The sequence below is a fragment of the Pipistrellus hanaki genome (genome assembly GCF_964339955.1).
Source record: "Pipistrellus hanaki genome assembly, chromosome: 7".
NCBI classification, from domain to species: Eukaryota; Metazoa; Chordata; class Mammalia; order Chiroptera; family Vespertilionidae; genus Pipistrellus; species Pipistrellus hanaki.
In genome coordinates, this window is record NC_140509.1 from 15,064,905 (window position 1) to 15,086,800 (window position 21,896).

Consider the following 21,896-nt stretch of genomic DNA (forward strand, 5'->3'; position numbering starts at 1 on the left):
ATAGCTGTGACTGGGGATCCCTGGATTCAAGTGCAATTCTATCTGAAACTATTTGTTGACCCACTCACTCCCCAATGAAAGCTAAGGGTCAAGCCCTCTTCATCTCTGCAGCACCAACGCTAAGCACACTGCCCTGCAGAGAAGTGCTCCATAAGCAGGTGTCACGGCTGACCCGGTGCAAGCTTCTTCCTTAGCCTGTGACACGCTGCACTTCAGAAACAGGAATTCCCACAGATCTGCAATTTTCCTCCTTGGTGATCTTATCAGATTTCATTAAATATTCAGTTCAGACTGCAACTCCATTGCAGTCTTTTTCTTTCCCATAAGGAAAAAGGAAAGGAAGGCAGGGAGGGAGCAAGGAAAGAGAAGGGAACATTGAAAATGCATAGACTGAAAGGCAGCCCTTATTTTGCTGACATACTTACAGGGACGGCATTGGACAAAGAAGCCCAAAGGAGCAGAAGCCCGTAGTTTGGACTACGCTCATTTGTTTCCATGTCTATGGTATCCAACAGCACCTGCATTAGTGTCTGTTGAAAGAAATAAGTATTGTCAAACCGCAGTTATGTGATAAAGACTGATGTTGATAAACAACAGACCGCACATTTTTCTTTTATCTAAAAGGTATTATTTCTGCCATTCCCAGGCTTGCAGTTTGCAGCATGCCAAGGGATTTACATACCTACTCCTTGTTCAGTGATTAGGAGTAGGGACTCTGGAGCTCAGCTCCCTTACTCTATTGCTTCAAAATCTGCCTTAGTATTTTTTTTAAGACTTTAATTTTTTTTTTTTTTTTTTTTTTTTTAGATTTACAATAAAATTGACAGGAAGGTACAGAGATTTCCTTATAACCCTTATCCCACACATGCGCAACCTTCCCAATTATCAACATCATTCAGCAGTAAATTACATTTCTCACCAAGGATGAACCAGCATTGACACATCATAATTACCTAAAGTCCATAGTTTACTTTAGGGTACACTCTTAGTATTGTACACTCTATGGGTATGGAGAAATCTATAATGACATATATCTTTCCTTATAATCCATTCACACACTGCAGGGCATCTTGGTTCCTTCCAAGTTTTGATAACTATGAGTAAAGCTGCCATAAGCACTGCTTTTGCTACATCCCCAAATCTGGTAGGCTTAGTTTTCAGTTTCATTGGTTTCAAAATATTTTTAATGTCTCCCAATTTTTCCTCTTTGACCCCTTATTTAGAAGTGTGCTGTTTTGGGATTTTCCTTTCATTACTGTGAGAGGGCAGGGCGGGGCGAGGCTAACTCCTGACTCCATTTTGTACTGTGGGGCAGGGAGGAGCATCGGACTTGGCTCCCTGGTGGTCCTTGGGGATCACAAAATCTGGGTGTAACAACTGATTTTTAGTTTAACTACATTGTGTTTTGAAAGTAGGTATGATTTTTATTCTTTCAAATTTGTTAAGCTGTTTTATAGCCAAAAATGAATAGACAGAGCACAGAGGATTTTTAGGACAGCAAAAATACTCTATGACAGGGATCGGGCCCATGGGCCATATAAGGCCCGTGAAATCATTTGGTTTGGTCCTATCAAGGCATTAGGGATGAGTTAATCGAATGTTTGACCAAATACAGCAGGCTAATTTTTAAGCTGATCATTTGTATGGCCGTGACTGATGTTATAAATGTCCAAATTACCCTTGGCAGAAAAAAGGTTTCTCCCTCCTCCCCTCCCCTCTCCTTGCTCCATGTGAATTGCTTAGAAGGAAATTGATAGCATTGATGGATATATTAGAAAAGAAGAAAGTTTTAAACTCAATAAATAAAGTTTTCACCTTAGGAAACTGAACGAGAAACAAATTAAACCCAAAGTAGGCAGAAGAAAGAAGAATTCGAGCAATCAATGAAACTAAAAATAAGAAATCAATAGAAAAATATTAATGAGATTAAAAAATGGCTCTTTAAAAAGATCAATAAAGTCAACAAGCTTCTAGCCATCTTAAGAGAAAAAATAGAGACAGAGAGAGAGAACACAAATTACTAATATCAGAAATTAAAGAGAGGACATCATTATAAAGCCCATGAAAATTAAAAAGAAAATAAAGGGCTCAGCTGGTGTGGCTCAGTGATTGAGGACCAACTGAAGAACTAAAAGGTCACAGTTCAATTCCCAGTCAGGGCACATGCCCAGGTAGGGTGTGCAAGAGGCAGTGGGTCAATGGTTGTCTCTCATCATTGACATTTCTATTCCTCTCTCTATATTCCTTCCTCTCTCTGAAATCAATAAAAAAATATATTTAAAAGTTAAAAATATCTACACTAATAAAAGGGAAACATGCAAATTGACCATCAGCTGCTATGCCCACCAGCCAATCAGAAGCAAGTATGCAAATTAACCCAACAAAGATGTCCGTTAGCCCTAACCAGTTTGGCTCAGTGGACAGAGCATTGGTCTGTGAACTCAAGGGTCTCAGGTTCAATTCCAGTCAAGGGCATGTACCTTGATTAAGAGCACATCCCCAATAGGGGGTGTGAGGAGGCAGCTGGTCGATGTTTCTCTCTCATCGATGTTTCTAACTCTCTCTCCCTCTCCCTTCTTCTCTGTAAAAAATCAATAAAAAAATAAAAATGAATAAAAAGATGGCCGTTAATTTACATATGCAGGCATGGAGCGAAGACTGAAGACAGCATAGAAGGAAGCCAAGCACTGCAGAAGGGAGAGAAGGAGCGGAGAAGGGAGGGAGAGAGGTAGCAGAAGCCCTGTTCTTGCAGGAGTCTTCCTGCAATGGGCCTCTGCTATATAATAAAGAGATGCTTTCAACAACTCTTTGCCAACAAATATGATAACCTAGATGAAATGAACATTCCCTTGAATGACACAATTTGCCAAAGCTCTAAAGAAATAGATGATCTAAACAGACCACATTTGTTAAAGAAATTAAGTTCATAATTAATAACTTTCCAAAACATAAAGCACCAAGCTTTCTACCAAACATTTAAAAATAAACTTATACCAATTTTTGTTCAGAGTATAGTAATAGAGGGAGCACATCCTAACTCATTTTACAAGGCCAACATAACACTAATACCAAAACCAAAGACATTATCCTATCCTACTCTATCCTATACAAAAAAAGCCCAGAGACCAAACAGTGGAATGACCAGAATGCCTGGTCTATCAATTGCTATGACGTGCACTGACTACCAGGGGGGCAGATGCTCATTGCAGGAGCTTTCCCCTGGTGGTCAGTGCACTCCCACAGGGGGAGCGCACTCGGCTGACTGGGATGAGTGGTGCCCCCACAACTAAATATAGAGCAAAAATCCTTAACAAAATATCAGGTATTTGCTTACTGTTCTCTCCATTCTGGAGGCCAAAGATTTGCCCTGTATCATCCCTCTCTGGTGAATCTAAGAGTTGTTGATTTTTCAGTCTGTTCAGGTTCTTACTTAAGAGGATGAAGTGACAACCTCCAAGATACTTTCATAAGCAACTAGAACTTGGCTGTTATTTAAGAATTGGGTAACCCCAGACAAGTTAAATTCTCTGTGCCTCAGTTTCATCTATAAAATGGTCATAGGATTGTGGTAAGGATTAAATGACTTGCCATTTTGAGAAATGTTAAACACACACTCTCTCTCTCTCTCTCTCTCTCTCTCTCTCTCTCTCTCTCACTCTCACTCTCCACTACTCTTTGCAAAAGAAACACAGCTCTCTGGAGCATTCAGGAGAAAACTTTACCACCATTCACCATGCAGTTTCTCAGGCTATACCCCATGAGAGAGAAAACTGCAAGGCCAGTGTTCTATAGATCCTGTTATTCTCTGAAACCCTGTGAAAAACAGCATCAGGAATGAATTCAGACACTAGAGAATTTTTATTAAATTACCTGTGCACTTTGAGCCTTAAGTAACTCATGCGTAGGTGATAGAAATAATATAGCTACTGTCTAGTCATTGCTTGCTAAGGCAAATACCATTTCAGGCGCTTTACAAATATTTTATCCATTCAATCCTCACCCAACTCCAAGACATAAATACCATCTTCACTATTTTACATTTGAGTCAACTGAAGTCCGATTAAGTTAGGGGACTTTGCCAGGGACATATATCTTCTAGGTGATGGGCTAGGATACAGATCCTGCGAGCTTGGCACTAGCTTCAGAGGCCACACTCTTAGCTGCCTACTCTACTGCCCCCTAAGAGGAACAACCCATAATTCTCAAGGATTAGGTGTTGGAGAGCTGCCTTGTACCATATGTAGTAGTTTTGCTTCAGATCCTACAATACAGAAAATAACTATTAAGTCACTATCAAAGAAAATATATGATGAGAGACAGTTGCCATTACTTACTAAGGCATGTAACGTTTCAAAAGTGATTAACTACTCTGATCCCCAGCTTTCTGGTTTTAACAACCCCCAATTTTCTGGTTATGAAAGTTGTGGAAAATAAATGAGAAATGAATCTGTGTAACACTGTGCCTTGGCATGGAGTATGCAACCCATAAACGTCAGTAGTGACTTATTGTTATTGTTTTTTGTAACAATGGGTTAGCAGGACTGAAAATAGTTTCAGTATAAATTTCATTCAAAGCTGGTTTCTATCATACTTACAATGGAAGCTATTATAACACCAAGTTTATTTCTCATGAAAAATCACACAGATGTATTTCATTATTTTGATATTCTGTAAATGGAAATACTCGTTTAATATACATTTAGACACATGGATGAAATCACCACATTTGATATTTCTAACGTAATAAAATGGGTGTAGAATATTTGAAAAACAAAAAACTTCTTTTAGTCCTCTGCGTAAGTAGGCCATTGAAATCCACTTACGCAGAACATAACAGAATCTTTTATTTTCTTCTTAGCCCCCATTAAAAAAAAATGTGGGTATCAAAACAGGAAACTTCTCAAGGGAAACAGAAGCAATACATACAAAGATGAAGTTAAACTGCTTGTGACTGTTCACACTGAATTCTGTTCCAAAGTCTAAAACAATGAATGAGCACCAATGAAAGTTCAAAATTTGTCTTGATTCAAATAGGGAGTTAGAGTGGCTATGATTTAAAAAGCCTCGTTGTCTTCATCTCATGTATTTTAGGGAAGAAAAAAAAGATAAGATCTACTTACCATGGAATTATCTTTTTCAGATTTTTTTGCTTTTATATCTGGGATGTTTTTCTCAAAAAATGCTAGAAACCACCGTTTGGATTTTGACCAGTTTCTAGGTGAGAGAGAAAAAAATGTGTATAAATTAATTTGAAAGCATTCTAGAAGGTCACAGTATGAAATGGGGGATGTCTAGAGAATTATTTCTCCAAATTTTTCATCTTCAGCTAGAATTTCATGAGAGGTCTACCCTCAGACTTATTAGTCCATAAGGAAAATGGAAAGGGACAACTTTAGTGTTTTTTACAGATATATGTTTGAATTCCTATAGGATTGGCAATGAACGAGAAAACAAAACCCAGAGTAAAATACTTTTACTCTGGCTGTTGTCACTTACAGAAGGATGAAAAGCTAGCATGGGGACCCATTGCTGTATTAAACCAGGTAAAGCGAACTGGCTATGTGTTTTTAATCTTTCTGACCATCAACCACCGTAAACCAATTGCCAAGAGATAAAAAAAAAAAAAAAAATCATGAGCTACTTTGTATTCGAGCCATTTTATAAATTTTTATCTGACTCACTTTAAGAAATGCATTTAACCACTCCTACTTTTGCCTTAGAGAGAATGAGGATGACCATGTCTGATTCTGAGACTATACACATTGGACAGTTTAACGCAGGTCCAAACTGTGGCAATGAGTGTGATTATAAGCTGTAAATGGGATAAGACTCAAATAAATTCTGCACTTCATTCTACAATAATATTCACATTCATATTCATTTCCTTTTCTTTCCTCTCTCTCCCTCTACTTCCCTTTCAAGGATTTGCTCCTCGAAGTTAAAGAAGAAAACATGCATATCTCTTCTGTTCCTCCTTCAGAAACAAGCCAGTCATAAAAAACAGTTATCTCTTTTCCACTAAACTGTTTTATCTACTTTGAACAGGGAAATGAGAGGCGCATGAATTGCTGAGAGGAGCTTGGTCAATGAATTAATTATAGGAAACAACTTCTACCTTTGAAGACATTCCGGCATCTGCGACCCATATTCAAAACCTTCATCATAAGTTTGAAATTGCTGGTAGAACTCCATGATTTTCTTCTTGTTTGTGGGAAACAAACCTTTTTTAAAGAGTGTATTTACACTGACTGGATAAAGGAGATGCCTATGAAAGGAGAAGCATGCGAAAAGTCAGATCCAATGACCAGGAGAATATAAAGTCAGGATACAAAAGAGGGCATTATTTAATAGCTATATATATAAGGAGTAGAAAATAATACATGATAGATTTTTTGGGGGAAAAGCTACCCTTCACAGGTTTTAATATTTGCATATTGTCAAGATGACTCAGGGGTGTCCAGCTGGTGTGTCTCAGCAGTTGAGCATTGACCCATGGACTAGGAGGTCAAGGCTCAATTCCCAGTCAGGGCACATGCTGGGGCTTGGGGCTCGATCCCCAGTAGGGGTTGTGTAGGAGGCAGCTAATCAACGATTCTCTCTCATTACTGATGTTTCTATATCTCTTTCCCTCTCCCTTCCTCTATCTAAAATCAACAGAAACATTTTAAAAAAATGACAAGAGTAACTGAAATTGTAGTCTTATTTACCGGAAGATTTTAAAATGCTTTCTAAGCAAGCATTCTTAGATTCTGACAAATGTTAGACACAGAAATAAATTGATTCAATGCAATTTTAAAAATCATTTATTTAGCAGAGAATAACTAACATACAGTCCATGCCTTTCGATAACAGAAAAAAAATAATCAAAGAATCAAGGGAGATATTAGTCACCAAATTTCCTAATGTCTACAGGATCCTACAAATGTGAACCATTCTATATTGAAATATATTACGTATCATTAAGTTTTACCATAAGTGAATAGAATTATTACTGTGGCATACTTAAGTAAAATAATATCAATGATTGCTAATATGCCCTAGATTAGTAACACTGAGTACTGTTAATTTCATTTTTTATTTATTTTCTCCAGAGTTTCAAAGATAGCTGAGAATTTGCTGTTTTGTTTTACATTTGGGGCATGCCAAAAGTTTGATTGGTTGGTTGTTTTTGTTCCTTTTTTTCTCTCTCTTTCTAACCACTAACAAAACATTAAGTGTTGTCCTGTTTCCTGAGTCTGAACTATTGAATCCCACCTTTGGCATCCCAGTATCCCACTGAGATGGAAAAATGCCCAAGGTTAATTCAATTTCCCACATCTCCTGTGTACAAGAGAAAATTTCTTCCTGGTTCCCATGCCCAGACTTCCATTTGCCAGAAAGCTTCAGAAGGTGGCTGACTTGCTTTTTCTATCTCATCTGCCTTTCAGCACCTCCCCTCCAGGAGGCATCTGGGAACCTCTGTTGATGTTACCTCAGTAAACTCTTCATGTCTCATACCATCTCTTGGACTCTCTACTTCAGTGGTTCCCAACCATTTTCTGGCCATGCCCCACCTAAGCATCTCTAAAATCCTGATGTACCCTCTCTTTATCTCCCCCCCATGTCATATGATTCTTATTATTCAAAAAGTAAACTCCTAAAAGGCCATTAACTTGGCCTAAACAAACTTCCAAAGAACGTGGCATCCATGAAAGAGAAAAATAAAGGAACAAAAAGACAGCTGAAGTACTGAGGAAGAAATCACTAAGAAATTGTTTTAAAATAATAATATGAAGTGATATGAAAAAATAGCAGTTTCAAAACATATAATAGAGAACTTAAATGCATAACTATGTCAGTACATATTTATAAACAGTATGAAGCATTTAGAACCATAAGAAATGCAAAAAATTCACTGTTAATAACTCATTATCGAATTGCCTCCCTTAAAAACCAAATTGCCCCCCTGTGGGGCATGTGCCCTACATTGGGAAACACTGCTCTATTTGATGATTCTGCCTTCTCCCTTGTCCTTTCAACATCCACTTGTTACAATAATCACAAATTGCACTGAATTTTTTATCAAAAATCTGATGGATGCATGACAATTGTAAGAGGTAAATCCATACAGAGCATATACAATTGTATGGAATGACTAAGGAGAAATTACTATACATGTATTAAGTGTGTTGACTTATTTGCTCACCATAAAAGTAGAGTACTCAACTGAAACCTGCCCATCAATTAGAATTTAAAATATTAACATAATCTCTTAATTGCCTAGTTAGGTAGACTTTATTGATCCACCAGATAATCTCTGAAGTCCAATGTCTAGGCTTAAAATGTTTTATTCCAAAAAAGCAAAATGAACTAATACCAGTTCGTCTATTTACCTTACTAAGATGGTCAGGTCCCTTGTCCCATGAGTGCCTAAGTTCTCCAGTTGATCCTGTAATTCTTCAGCTAGTTGTCCAGTAAAATGACATAGGTTGAAAGTCCCCATTTTCCCTTTCATCAGGATATAAAGTTTTTCATGCAGTGTTAAAAAGACATTCTTTGGAATTGATGCTATAAACAAGAAAACTATTTTTAAAAGAAGCAACAACTCCTTGAAGCAGTCAATATACTAGTACTTCTATGATTTGATCAGTAGGGAATATAGCCAAAGTTCACTAAAAACATCAAACAACCTCCTGGCAATAAAACCAGGTAAAGATTCAACCTATATGGTAAAATAGTAAAAGTCTGTAGGGTCATTTACTCTAAGGTATAATCTATAACTGGGCCTCTGGGAAACATAATTCTAGTGATGTTATTTTCATGCTTAAACCTTTCATTGGCTTTCTACCAACTTTTGGACTCTCTGGTGATATTTCCCCCTTTAAATATACATTTCAGGTATATTGAAAATACAATTTTATAGAGCCCAGCTTTTTCATGAGCTGTTCAATCTGCTCATAACATTCTCTACTTGACCAACCTCATCCTCACCCCCATGCACGCATATCTACAAGACCTAAGTTTCTCCTGCTAATTTCTATTCCTCTTTCAAGCATCTTCTTGAATATTACTTCCACCAGAAGTCCTTTCCTCACCCATGAATTGCTTTTGCCCCACTGTTTCCTTCATATTAGCATTCATGTTCCTTCCACAATACACACTCCTGGTGTGGTTGAGGTAGTGAGAGTATAATTAGTGTTTTTATGCACTATTCCTTTATATTTTTCTTTAATCCTATTTTATTTTCTTCAAAGTAACTTTTCAAAAAATAATTTTTAGTTTTGTATTTCATCATTCTATTATGTATAGATTACATTTTATATAGGTAATTTAAAAATAATTTTTAGATACCCTGAAGCACTCATCTTCTCTGTGGGAGGGGAATACATGAGAGGAAATTCAAAGCTGATTCAAAAGTAAATATTAACATACTTCATCTATTGAATAAAAATATTTAAACATGATGCCGAAACCAGTTTGGCTCAGAGGTAGAGCATCGGTGTGTGGACTGATAGGTCCCAGGTTCGATTCCGGTCAAGGGCATGTACATTGGTTTCGGGCATATCCCGGGTAGGGGGTGTACAAGAGGCAACTGGTCGATGTTTCTCTCTCATCGACATTTCTATCTCTCTATCTCTCTCCCTTCCTCTCTGTTAAAAAAATCAATAAAATATTTTAAAAAATATTTAAACATGAAAGCCACCAAAAAGGGAGGGACAGGTATAACTTGATCACTTTCATGTACCTGACAGATGAGTAGGTTGGTATATATTTCTTAAGGATGCGTAGCTTTATAGATCAAGAAATTTTAAAATATTTATATTCTTTGATCTGAAATTCCATACTCAAAATATCTAGAAGTATACTAAATATCATAAAATTTAAACAACATGTGATTTTCATAAAAGCAAGGTGAAAAAAATAATCGTTGTACTGGTCATTGAGAGCTTTTAAAATCAACTTTTTTGTCTTAATGGTAAAAAAAAAAAAATGCATGAGAAGCTACATGGAAAGGAATCTAAGAAAGAAGCAAAGAGAAAAAAGCTATAGTCAGTAGAAGCCAGCACAGACATGGTGACAACAACCGTGCAAAATGAATCAGATGCCAAATGAATCAGCCCTACATTCCTGGGAGGACAAAGGGCTCAGCAGCATGCACATGTGTGACCGGGAAGAAACAGAGGAGACCTTGACCCTGCGAACACACTAACCAGTGCAATCCAGAGGTCACTGCAGACAGAGACTTGGAGAAAGGGCACCACTTACCTTAGTAGCCCTATGGATTATGTCAGGAAATGCCATTAGCAAAGGGCTTAGTAAGCAGTGGAATTCTACTTTCAGGGAGCAGAGCAGTAAGATGTGATCAAGCCAAGAGCTACAGCCTGAAGAACACTGTATGCAGAGTAGCAGAACAGTTAGCCACATCATGGGAGCTGTAACAGGATACAGATTCCAAATATTTTCCAAAGAAAACATCAGTGAGGTAACCTCATCTCTTTCACGTGTCTAATTGAGATCTAACTGATCTTAATATAAGCTGCCAATACTTTGTTTTTCAATGACCAAACTCATTATTCACTCTCTTCTCCTTCTATCCCTACTCTAAACAATAAAATCATGGAGCTTTGTCATTCTTGATATAGGAGTAAGGATGTAACTGGTACCTAAACTACTCGTGGATTCCAATGTTATATTTCAAATGAACTGAGAATATTCTTTACCTGTACGATAGACAGGATCTTGCACTGCAAGTTCAAAGTTTACTTCTTTGGATTTTAGAAACACATCAATGCCCTCATCTTCAGTAACAAAGGTCATTCGAGTTCCCACAGCAAAGACTGTAAATATTGGTCCATACTGAAAAACACACATAAATACAGATCATATTAGTAAGCATTTCTGATAACAAAGTTACTGGGCCATGGGTTAGGTTTAAGACACACTAACCCCAATGCTGAAGTTATAGTCAAGAAAAGAAAATTATAATCATTACATATGGTAATTAATTTTAAATTTTGACTGATTTGGCCAACTCTAATACTTAGCCTCCCTTCTGACCATGTAATTACTTAGCTGCATCTTCCTTTCTTGGAGTCCAAAATAATAATTAGAAGTAATTACTAGATGTTTTACTAAATACTGTAACATTTGAACATTGTTTTCAAGTTTCAGTATGTTATAAGTAGTTCAACTTTGTTCAAGAAAAATATACAAAATTGTTGACTGCTTTTACTATAAATTCATGGTCTTTCAACAATGTCTTGCAATCCTAAAAAGTTCTCTAATGTGTTCACTTTCTCACTTTCCAAATGACTGTTTTACCTGTACAACTTGCGCACCTTCTTCACTGTGAGGTAGTGTTCCTGCTTTGTATGTCACTGGGAATACAGAAGCAGTCAAGTAAGAGCACTCTCCTTCTTACCACCAATCCTGCAAAGTTTACACATTTGTCCTCATTCTCCATACTTCCCTCTGGTGAACAGGTGGAAGGTGAAATGCCAACACCCCTTCTAGGCTCTCTTACCTTCTTTTTGTCCTACATTTCTTTCTTCTCTTTCCCACATCATCAGTTTTGCCCTTGCTATCAGATCATTCCAAATAACCCACAAACATACTCTAGTGAGGGGTTTGATTCCAGAAAGTCCATGACTTTATTAGGGGGAAAAATATATCATTATTTTCCTTTTCCCTGTGGCCACAGTGACTTTACCATACTTCATCCAACATACACATTGTTAGAACCACCACCCTTACTTTTATCAGTGAATACCACTTACGCTCATTACTACTTCAATATTACAGTCATTTCTAGACATGCCATGAAAAGACATATGATACACTGTTGAACACTATCAGGCAGCTGAAGGCTTAATAATCATGGAGCTACCAAACAGGAAGATTCACTAGCGATCCATATGTTAGCAGCAAGAATGGCAACAGGAGTTAGACTGGACCTTGGGCTCAGCAACCTGGAGTTCTAAGAAAGAATTCAGAGCCACGACAGACTATAAGAGAGTTTATTTACAAAGTCACAGAGGTAGAAGAAGAAGTGAGCCATAGAAGAACTAGGCTCAGTAAAATGTGCCTGAGGGAAAGGGGCGGGGAAAGGCATGGCATGCTCCATAGAGAGGGCCCCACTGGACCCTGGTCTAGAGGGTACTTATCTGGAGGTCTCAGGGGAGGATCCCGATAGAACAAGCATCCGCTTTCCACCACTGTGTCCAATTGTGGTTTCTGCAGATTGGCTGGTGCCAAGGCAGGGGTAATTAGTCAATGCAGCTGGTGCCGAGGCCAGCCATAGGGTCACTTGTCTGGTTTGGCAGCTTTTCTGGGCCTGAAGCTAAAACACAACTGAGGCCTAGATGTAACTGATTTGAGTCAGAACCTCATTGTCCTCAATGCATAAAGGGCTGTGCTCCAGACTCTTTGTTCATTCCCCCTCTAAAGGGTCTGACCCACATGACTTAGCAACATGCTAGGGCGAGAAAGATCAGAGGAGGGTCCCAACCACATGACCAGAGATATGAAAAGATGAAAAGTCAGATGAGTCTTACCCCATGACCAGTAATAAGCAAGGGGAGGAAAGGTTACCCTGGGGGCAAGGTCCTGTTTTCTCAGGTTTGCCCATTGCTAAGCACCCTGTTGACCTATAACCTGGCCCACCCTCCTTGCTCTGCTCATGGCTGTCTAACTGCCTACCACACTGGCATCTACACTCCTTTCCAAAATTCCCTCTCTACAATTGTTTGCTAGTCAGTACTTAGAAGATGAGTAATTTTCATTGTTTGTTAAAATTTTGTCCAAAAGAGAATCCTTAAATTTCCATTAGAAATGTGTCCTTTTGTAACACCTATTGGCACCAGGCCACAGGGTAGAACAGCCAAATTCAAACACACCGAATAGCTGAGATAACTGCTGACAAGTAATATTTACAGCAACTTATTGCAAAATGACCGCACAGAGGAAATGGCCATGATCAATGTTATAAATTATGTTGACAATGAGTTTTTTCTGTCTTATTTGCCTTCCTTCTGTTCTCATTTTTGTGCAATGTCAACACTCTAAGTATTACAAAGTAAAGGCAACCACATGCAGTATGTGTAGATTCGATGCTTGTATTTTTTTGTTAAACTTTTTAGTTTGAGATAATGTAGACTATCATGCAGGTGTAAGAAATAACAGAGATCCCATGTACTCATCACTCTGCTTCTCCTAGTGGTAACACCTCTCAAAGTGATAGTACAGTATCATAACCAAGCTACTGACACAGATAAAATCAAGAAAATATGTCCCTTTTATAGCCACACCTATTTCCCTCCCATGCCTACTCCTCCTTAACCCTTGGCAGCTACTAATCTGCTCTCTATAGAGTAATGAATTTTAGCAATATTATAGAAATAGAATCATATAGTATGGGAACTTTGGAATTAGCTTTTCCCCCCACATGGCATGATTCAATTGAGATCCATCCACATTGATGTATCAATAGTTCATTCCTTTATATTTTGAGTAGAATTCCATGATATGAATGTACCACAGTTTAAACATTGTTGAAGGGTGTTTGTGTTCTTTTCAGTTTCAGACCATTACAAACAAAGTACTTATGAACATTCACGTACAGGTTTTGTGTAAATACAAGTTTTCATTTCTCTAAGTTCCCAGGATATGAACCAGCATTTCCATCAGCAATTCTACCATCTGACATTTTGTATTTCCACCAGCAATATATGAATGACCCAGCTTCTCTGTATCCTTATTAGCATTTGGGTGCTGTCCTTATTTTTCATTTAGCCATTCTGATAGGTGTCTTGTGATATTCCATTGTGGTTTTAATTTACACATCCCTAATTGCTAATGATGTTGAACATTTTTCTATGTGCTCATTTCCATTTATATGTCCGCTTCAGTAAATTGCCTGTTTTTGACATTTGCCCATTTTTAAATTAGTTGGTGGTGTTTTTTCTTTAATCTGGAATGTTGAGAGTTCTTTATATATATAACTAATCCTTTGTTAGATATGTGGCTTGCAAATATTTTCTTTCCGCCTATTGCTTGATTTTCATCTTCTTAACTGTGGACTTTCATACCAAATATTTCTCTTTAACAAATATGTTAACATTAACAAATATGTTAATATTTACTTTTGACCTAGCTTCCCATTTCCTTTCATGCATTCCCCTGCCACAGAAAAGATGAATGCTCCAGGGCATCTAAAATTATTTTTAATTCACCTATGTAAAATGTAACCTAGATATAATAGGAGGATGAAATGCAAAATTAAAAATTATTTTTTGAAAAAGTTACTTTGAAGTAAATAAACAGGACTAAAAGAAAATAGAAAAGCATAATGGGTTTAAAAAAAAATACACTCTCACTACCTCAACCCAACCAGGAGTATGTATTGTGGAAGGAGCATAAACACTAATATAAAGAAAATAGTGGGGCCAAAGCTATTTGTGGGGTTATGAAACTAGACATATTTATGCCTTTATAATATAAATCTATATGGAAGACAAAACAAAACAAAACACCACTATATTTAAAAGAAGAAGATGGACTTCTAATTTTGATAGCAAAATTGTGGCAACTTCTGATTTTTTCCACTTCTTTCCTGGAAACTACACAAAGCCAAAAGGAGAATGGAACAAACATATGCACAAACAACAGACTCAGCTAAACAATAAGAAGAAAATCTACAAACTACAAAAGCCACCACACACGAAACCAGCAGAATGGGCAGTGGAAGCTCTAACAGTATAGGAGGGAGAAATGAGGAATGTCCAGAGAGTTCAATACTGAAAAGCTCAGAAATAAACACTCAAGGATAGGAGAAGGCAAAACTCAGAGCTGGAACCACTCTGCGATAGATGGGCTAAAATAAGCAGGCCATGGATACTGAGGGAACTAGCAAAGGATCACACACAAGTTATTCAGTGGGTTCCAGAAGCAGCGACTTCTAAATGTGAATAGGCACCTGAGAAGACAAGAGTCCTGTCTCTGAGTAGCAGCAGCTGTGGGAGAAAGGAAGTGAGAGTTCAAGTGTGGAAGGGCAGGTCCTGAAAGGCAGGAGCCATAGGTCATGCTTGCGAGGAGGCACTATGTTTTCACTGTAGCAAGAGGATAGAAAACTTAAGCTGGGAAACTTGGAAAGCAACTACTTTCAACCAAAACCTCTTGTTGATAGCTAGTCAAAGACAATTCAACTTTTTAAAATATGGTTAAACAAAAGAGAAAAATTTAGCACTATAAGAAAGAAAAGAATAACCTGATTAAAAAAAAAAACAACAACCCACTAACGTATTTTGCTAATGAGTACATGAGAATTGAAATACAAATTTATTGTTGTGATTTGTAAAAATCAACCTAATAATTGCAGTTGCAAAGAAAATAAAGCATGGGTGCCTCTTATCCTTAAAATAAGAAACCATGGGGGGAAAAATAGCCAGACAAAAGAGGAAAGTTAGAAAATAAAGGAAGTCAGGAAAGAAAGACACAATAAAGACATTTCTAAATAAAAGAAAACAATTACATTAAGTACAAGTGAGGCTATACACCCCACACAAAAAGGCCTAAGGAAAAGAAAGTATAGAAATGTGAGAAATGCAAAATGGAAAATAGAAATAAAGATGAAAACAATTGCAAGGGAATGACAGCTATGGGAGACAGGCCAAGGAGATTAAACCTATGCATAATTGGACCTCTTTACCGAACTCCAAATTCATTTATTCAACTGCTTATCTCAACATCTCCACTTGCATGTCAAAATCCCAAACTTCTACAGATCTAAAGCTGAACTTTCCTTCCAATGAGCTCTTGCAATCTTGTCCATCTCATTTGATGGCAATCTACTGTCTAGTTTCTGAAGTTAAACTCTTTGAAGTCACCTTTGCCCTTTTCATGCTCTTACACACCACATTCAATAACCAGTAAATCTTGTTGCTTCCACCTTCAAAATGTACCCAGCTGTTTTCAAACTGCCACTGCTATGCCCATTGCCCAAACCACCATGACCTTCAGCTTAAATTAAATAACCTTCAAATTGTTTTTCTTCTTTTATCCTTAGGTCCCTTTTTTTATCAGAGCTGCCAAAGCGACCCTTTAAAGTTTAAATCAGATCATATTACTCCTCTGCTCAAAACACTCAAAAGCTTTCCTTATTTACACTTTCAATCTGATAATTTATAGATATACCATGCACAGAAATGACATTTATTGCTACATTTTTTTATATAATAGCAAAATAAGAGGGGGGAAAACATGTCCATGAGTCAGTGACTGCTAAAGTGAACTATGTTTCAGGGAATACTACTTTGCAGGTTTTATTTCTGTGTAGGATGTGGTAAAACCAGGTGAGCCAAGGTTCTTACTGCTAATTTTAAAGAGGTGAATAAATTCCAAAGGTCATATTTTTAAAAGCATTAGAGAACTGGGAATACAATAAAAACTAAACGGGCTAAAACTTCAGAGGAGAGAATTGTACAGAAGTGAAAAAAACAATAGTTCACTATTTATTTCTCTGGTGAATTCTGGGTATGGGCTGATGGTCAGAAGTGAAATAGGCACCTTTGGAAAATTGATAGTTAACATAATATTTAATGGCAAAATGTTGAACATTGAACCTAAAATTAGGAAAAAGACAAGCTTGTCTATTCTCATCACTTTTATTCCACAATATATTAGAGCACCTACCGATTGTAATAATGCAAAAAAAAAAAAAAAAAAAAGAAATAGAAGACATAAACATCATGACGGGGGAAGAAAATAAATTTATCTCTTTGCAGGACACATTGTTTATGTATAAAACCTCCTATGAATTTTATAAAAAAAAAAAACGAACAAAAAAACAAAACAAAAAAAAACCTACTGGAACTAATAAGTAAATTTAGCAAGGTCATAGGATACAAGTTAATATACAAAAAAACCCAAACCCTGCATTTTTTATGTGCTAGCAGGATACAATTAGAAAGCTTAAGTGAAAACAATTTTATCTATAACTAGAGGCCCAGTGCACAATTTCATACACCAGTGGGACCTCTCAGCCTGGCCTGTAGGATCAGGCCAAAATCAGCTCTCTGATATCCCCCAAGAGGTCCCAGATCGCAAATGGGCACAGGCCAGGGCGAGTGACCCCACTGTTGCACGATCAGGGCCAGGAAGGGATGTGGGAGGTTGGCCAGTTGGGGAAGGGCTGTGGGAGTACTCCAGGGCATGTCCAACCCATCTCACTCAGTCCCAACAGGCCAGATCCCAGCAGCAAGCTAAACTACAGGTCCAAGCGTCTGCCCCCTAGTGGTCAATACATGACATAGGAACTGGTCGACTGATCAACTGTCTGCCCCTGGTGGTCAGTGCACATCATAGCGAGTGGTTGAGTGGCCTTAGCATATCATTAGCATATTATGCTTTGATTGGTTGAATGGCTGATTGGTCAACTAGACAATTAGCATATTAGGCTTTTATTATATAGGATAGCCCCAAAAATATAAAATTCACAAGAAAATAATTAATAATCACAGGCAAGCCCTCATTGTAAAAAACTACATGTTATTTCTGAAAGAAATTAAGTAGCTAAATTGAGAGATACACAGCATTCATAGACCAGAACAATTAATATTGTTAAAAAAGTCTATTCTCCCCTAATTTTTCTACAGATTTACCAAATTTCCAATCGTAACTCCAGCAGTCTTTATAACAGGAATTGACAAGCAAATTTTAAAATTTATATTCAAATTTAAATCTTGAATGTCAAAGCAATTATTAAAAACTATGTATAGAAATTTCACTACCTGATTTAAAGACTTACTATAAAAACACAGTATTTAAGACAATTTGATGTTCATAAAGGAGTGGTCATATGAGTCAATGGAATAGGATAGAACAATGGAATAGGATAGAAAAGCTAGAAATAGAACTACACACATACAATCAACTAATTTATGAAAAGCCACAAAGGCATTGCTATGAGGAAATTCCTTCAAGAATGATACTGGAAAAACTGGACATCCAGATCAGGGGGGAAATGAACCTCACCCCCTATTTACACCACGCACACAAAAATTAATACAAAGTTGATTATAGCCCCAAATGAAAAATGCAAAACTAAAAACTTCTTAGAAGAAAATAAAATAATAATCTTTGTGACCTTGATTGACCTTTTCAAACAAGCTTCTAAAAACATTCCCTGCCTAAATATTATCAAAATCATACTCCTAACAAAGGCAATATATATGTAAATATATAATCCTACCTAATAAAAGAGTAATATGCAAATTAACCATCATTCCACTATTCCAACAAGCCATGCCCACCAGCCAATCAGAGTGAGTATGCAAATAAACCCAACCAAGATGGCTACAGCCTCAGAGAGCAGGAGGGAGGCTTGGGTTTCCCAGGCAATGGAAGAAGCCATGCTTTCCTCCTGCTCTTGCCAGCCTAGGCCTCCACTCAAAGCTATAAAGTTTCAATTATAGAAGGTAAACAAATCCAAACAGAAATGGCAGCAGCCAGGGAGCTGGAGCGAGCAGGCTAGGGTGACCCCCCAGCAACAGAGGAAGCAAAGCTTTCCGCATACCCTGGCTGACACAGTCCTCTGCCTAAACCTATAAAGTTTCAATTATAGAAGGTACATAAGTCCAAATAGAAATGGCTGCCAGCCATGGAGTGAGCAGCAGGCTTGGCTCTGCTCCAGGCTACAAAGTTTCAATTGTAGAAGGTAAATAAATTCCAGATAACAGGGCCTCCGTTTTGTCGGCAGGGGAATGGCTGGCCTGAAAACCACCATAGGCCCCTCGCCCAGGCTGCCCCATACCCCAAGGGAATCCCCACCCTGATCCAGAACATCCTTCAGGGCAAACCAGCTGGCCCCCATCTGTGCACCAGGCCTCTATCCTATCTAATAAAAGAGTAATATGCAGATTGCCCATCACTCCAACAGACAATATGGCTGCCCCCATGTGGTCAAAGATCCTACCCCTATATAGACACAAGATTGCCAGCAGGAGAGGGCAGTTGGGAGGGACCAGTCCTGGAAGGGAGGACAGTTGTGTGCCCAGGAGAGGGCAGTTTGGAGGCACCAGGCCTACAAGGGAAGGTAGTTGGGGGTGATAAAGCCTTCAGGGGAGGGCAGTTAGGGGTGACCAGGCCAGCAGAGGAGGGAAGCTGAGGGCAAACAGGTTGGCAGGGGAGCAGTTAGATATCCATCAGGCTGGCATGGGAGTGGTTAGAGGGTGATCAGGCTGGCAGGCAGAAGTGGTTTGGGGCAATCAGGAAGGCAGGCAGGTGAGCAGTTGGGAGCCAGCAGTCTTGGATTGTGAGAGGACAGTTGGACATCACTAGAGGGGTCCCAGATTGGAGAGGGTGCAAGCTGGGCTGTGAGATACCTCCCTTCCCCCATGCATGTATTTTGTGCACTGGGCCTCTAGTAAATATATAAAAGGCTAATAATATGTAGAGTGTACCCATGGCAGTTCGACCAGGAGACTGGAAGTTCGATCTCTCGCTATGATATGCACTGACCACCAGGGGGTGGTGGAGAATGAAGGGAGAGAGGCCCTGACTGGCAATCGACTCTGATCACCAGCCAGGCCTAGGGACTCTACCTGTGCACAAATTACGTGCACCAGACCTCCAGCAGGAGATAAAGGAAAATTTCTTTTAAAGATACTGTTTGCCGGGACCGGTTTGGCTCAATGGATAGAGCGTCGGCTTGGGGACTGAAGGGTCCCGGGTTCAATTCTGGTCAAGGGCATGTACCTTGGTTGCGGGCATATCCCCAGTAGGGGGTGTGCAAGAGGCAGCTGATCGATGAGTCTCTCTCATTGATGTTTCTAATCTCTATCCCTCTCTCTTCCTCTCTGTAAAAAATCAATAAAATATATTTAAAAAAAATAAAAGATAAAGATACTGTTTTGGTCCTAACTGGTTTGGTTCAGTGGATAGAGCATCAGCCTGTGGACTGAAGGTTCCCCGGTTGGATTCCAGTCAAGGGCATGTACCTTGGTTGTGGGCACATCCCCAGTGGGGGGCATGCAGGAGGCAGCTGATCTATGTTTACTTCTCATCAATATTTCTAATGCTCTATCCCTCTCCCTTCCTCTCTGTAAAAAAATCAATAAAATATATATATTTTTAAAAAGATACTGCTTTGCTTCTATTAGACTAGCAAGAATTATGGTTCCTTGTGTGGGCCAGGATATGAGGAGCTAGGCAATCCCCTACCTACACTCAAAAGAAAAGAAAATGCACATACTGTTAAGTCCTTTTGCAAGGGTGAAATGGTAACATAAGCAATGTAAATGTTATGTTCTTAGGGCACTTCCATTTTTAGGAATTTATTCTGAGGAAACAATCAGCTAAGTGCAAAAAGCAACACACACTATATATATATATACATATACCCTACCTAATAAAAGAGTAATATGCAAATTAACCACCACTCCTCTACACCCACAAGCCATGCCCACCAGCCAATCAGAGTGAGTATGAAAATTAACCCCAACCAAGATGGCAGCCACCACAGAGAGCACGAGGGAGGCTTGGGTTTCCCCGGCAATGGAGGAAGCCAAGCTTTCCACACACCCTGGCTGGCCCAGGCCTTCACTCAGGGTACAAAGTTTAAATTATAGAAGATAAATCCCAAGAAAAATGGCAACAGCTATGGAGCTGGAGAGAGTAGGCTAGGGTTGCCCGCAGCTATGGAGGAAGCCAAGCTTTCCACCTGCCCTGGCCTAGGCCTCCACTCCAGGCTACAAAGTTTCAATTATAGAAGGTGAATAAACCCCAACAGAAATAGCTGCCCTCCTGGAGCGAGCAGAAGGCTTGGCTTCGCTCCAGGCCACAAAGTTTCAATTGTAGAAGATAAATATATCCCAGATACCAGGGCCTCCGCTTGGGTCACTGGGGGGGCATGGCCGACCTGCAAACACCATAGGTCCCTCGCCCAGGCTGCCCGATGCCCCAAGGGAACCCCCACCCTGATCTGGGACATCCTTCAGGGCAAACCAACTGGCCCCCACCCATGCACCAGGCCTCTATCCTATCTAATTAAAGAGTAATATGCAGATTGATCTTCACTCCAACACACAAAATCAAGATAGCTTCCCCCATGTGGTCAAAGATCCTGCCCCCATGTGGACACAAGATGGCCAGCAGGGGTGGTCAGTTAGGGGTGACCAGGCTAGCAGAGGAGGGAAGTTGGGGGCAAACAGGCTGGCAGAGGGGCAGTTAGACATCAATCAGGCTGGCAGGGCAGTGGTTAGGGGATGATCAGGCTGGCAGCAGAGTGGTTAGGGGGTGATTAGGCTGATAGGAAGAAGAGGTTAGGGGCAATCAGGAAGGCAGGCAGGTGAGCAGTTGGGAGCCAACAGTCCTGGATTGTGAAAGGGATCCCAAGATTGAAGAGGGTGCAGGCTGAGCTGAGGGACACCCCCTGTGCCCCTGAATTTCGTATATGGGCCTCTAATATATATATCCATCCCAGAATATTCAGTGAAGCACTGGTTGAAATAAATAAAAAAAAAAGTTGGCAATATTCTATAAACTCTTTTTGCAAGATTCACTATATTTGATAAAGTACAAAAATAACCATTACTAATCTTCTTAGTATCCGGTGAAAATGGATTTCATCATCATTAAGTAATAACACCAGTGGAAAATACAAGGCCAGCAAAATTTGTAAAGACCAAGTTTGTAAACAATTTTTTTTTAAAAAACAAACTGGTGTTGACTCCTATTTGGATACTAATATACTATGAGTTTTCATAAACTGAAATTATACCTGTCTTCCCCAATTACTGCAGCATTTACTTAATGTGTATACAAAGAATTTTTTTATGATGAAGTTATTAGCGCTCATAATGTCTGCTTCATAAAAGGCAGTTAGTTGCAAGCTGCACTGTACTTCATAACTGATAAAAATC

General features: G+C 38.9%; 1 protein-coding gene across 1 annotated transcript in view; it reads right to left on the minus strand.

The window, feature by feature from the left end:
- Positions 1-21,896, minus strand: part of CYP39A1 (cytochrome P450 family 39 subfamily A member 1) — a 72,582-nt gene that overhangs the window by 50,330 nt on the left and 356 nt on the right. The window contains exons 2-6 of the mRNA XM_084889829.1: positions 10,701-10,836; positions 8,373-8,547; positions 6,116-6,265; positions 5,121-5,214; positions 426-530 (exon numbers count right to left, since the gene is read on the minus strand). Of these exons, the coding sequence (XP_084745955.1) occupies positions 426-530; positions 5,121-5,214; positions 6,116-6,265; positions 8,373-8,547; positions 10,701-10,836 (660 nt within the window). The remainder of the gene's footprint in view (positions 1-425; positions 531-5,120; positions 5,215-6,115; positions 6,266-8,372; positions 8,548-10,700; positions 10,837-21,896) is intronic.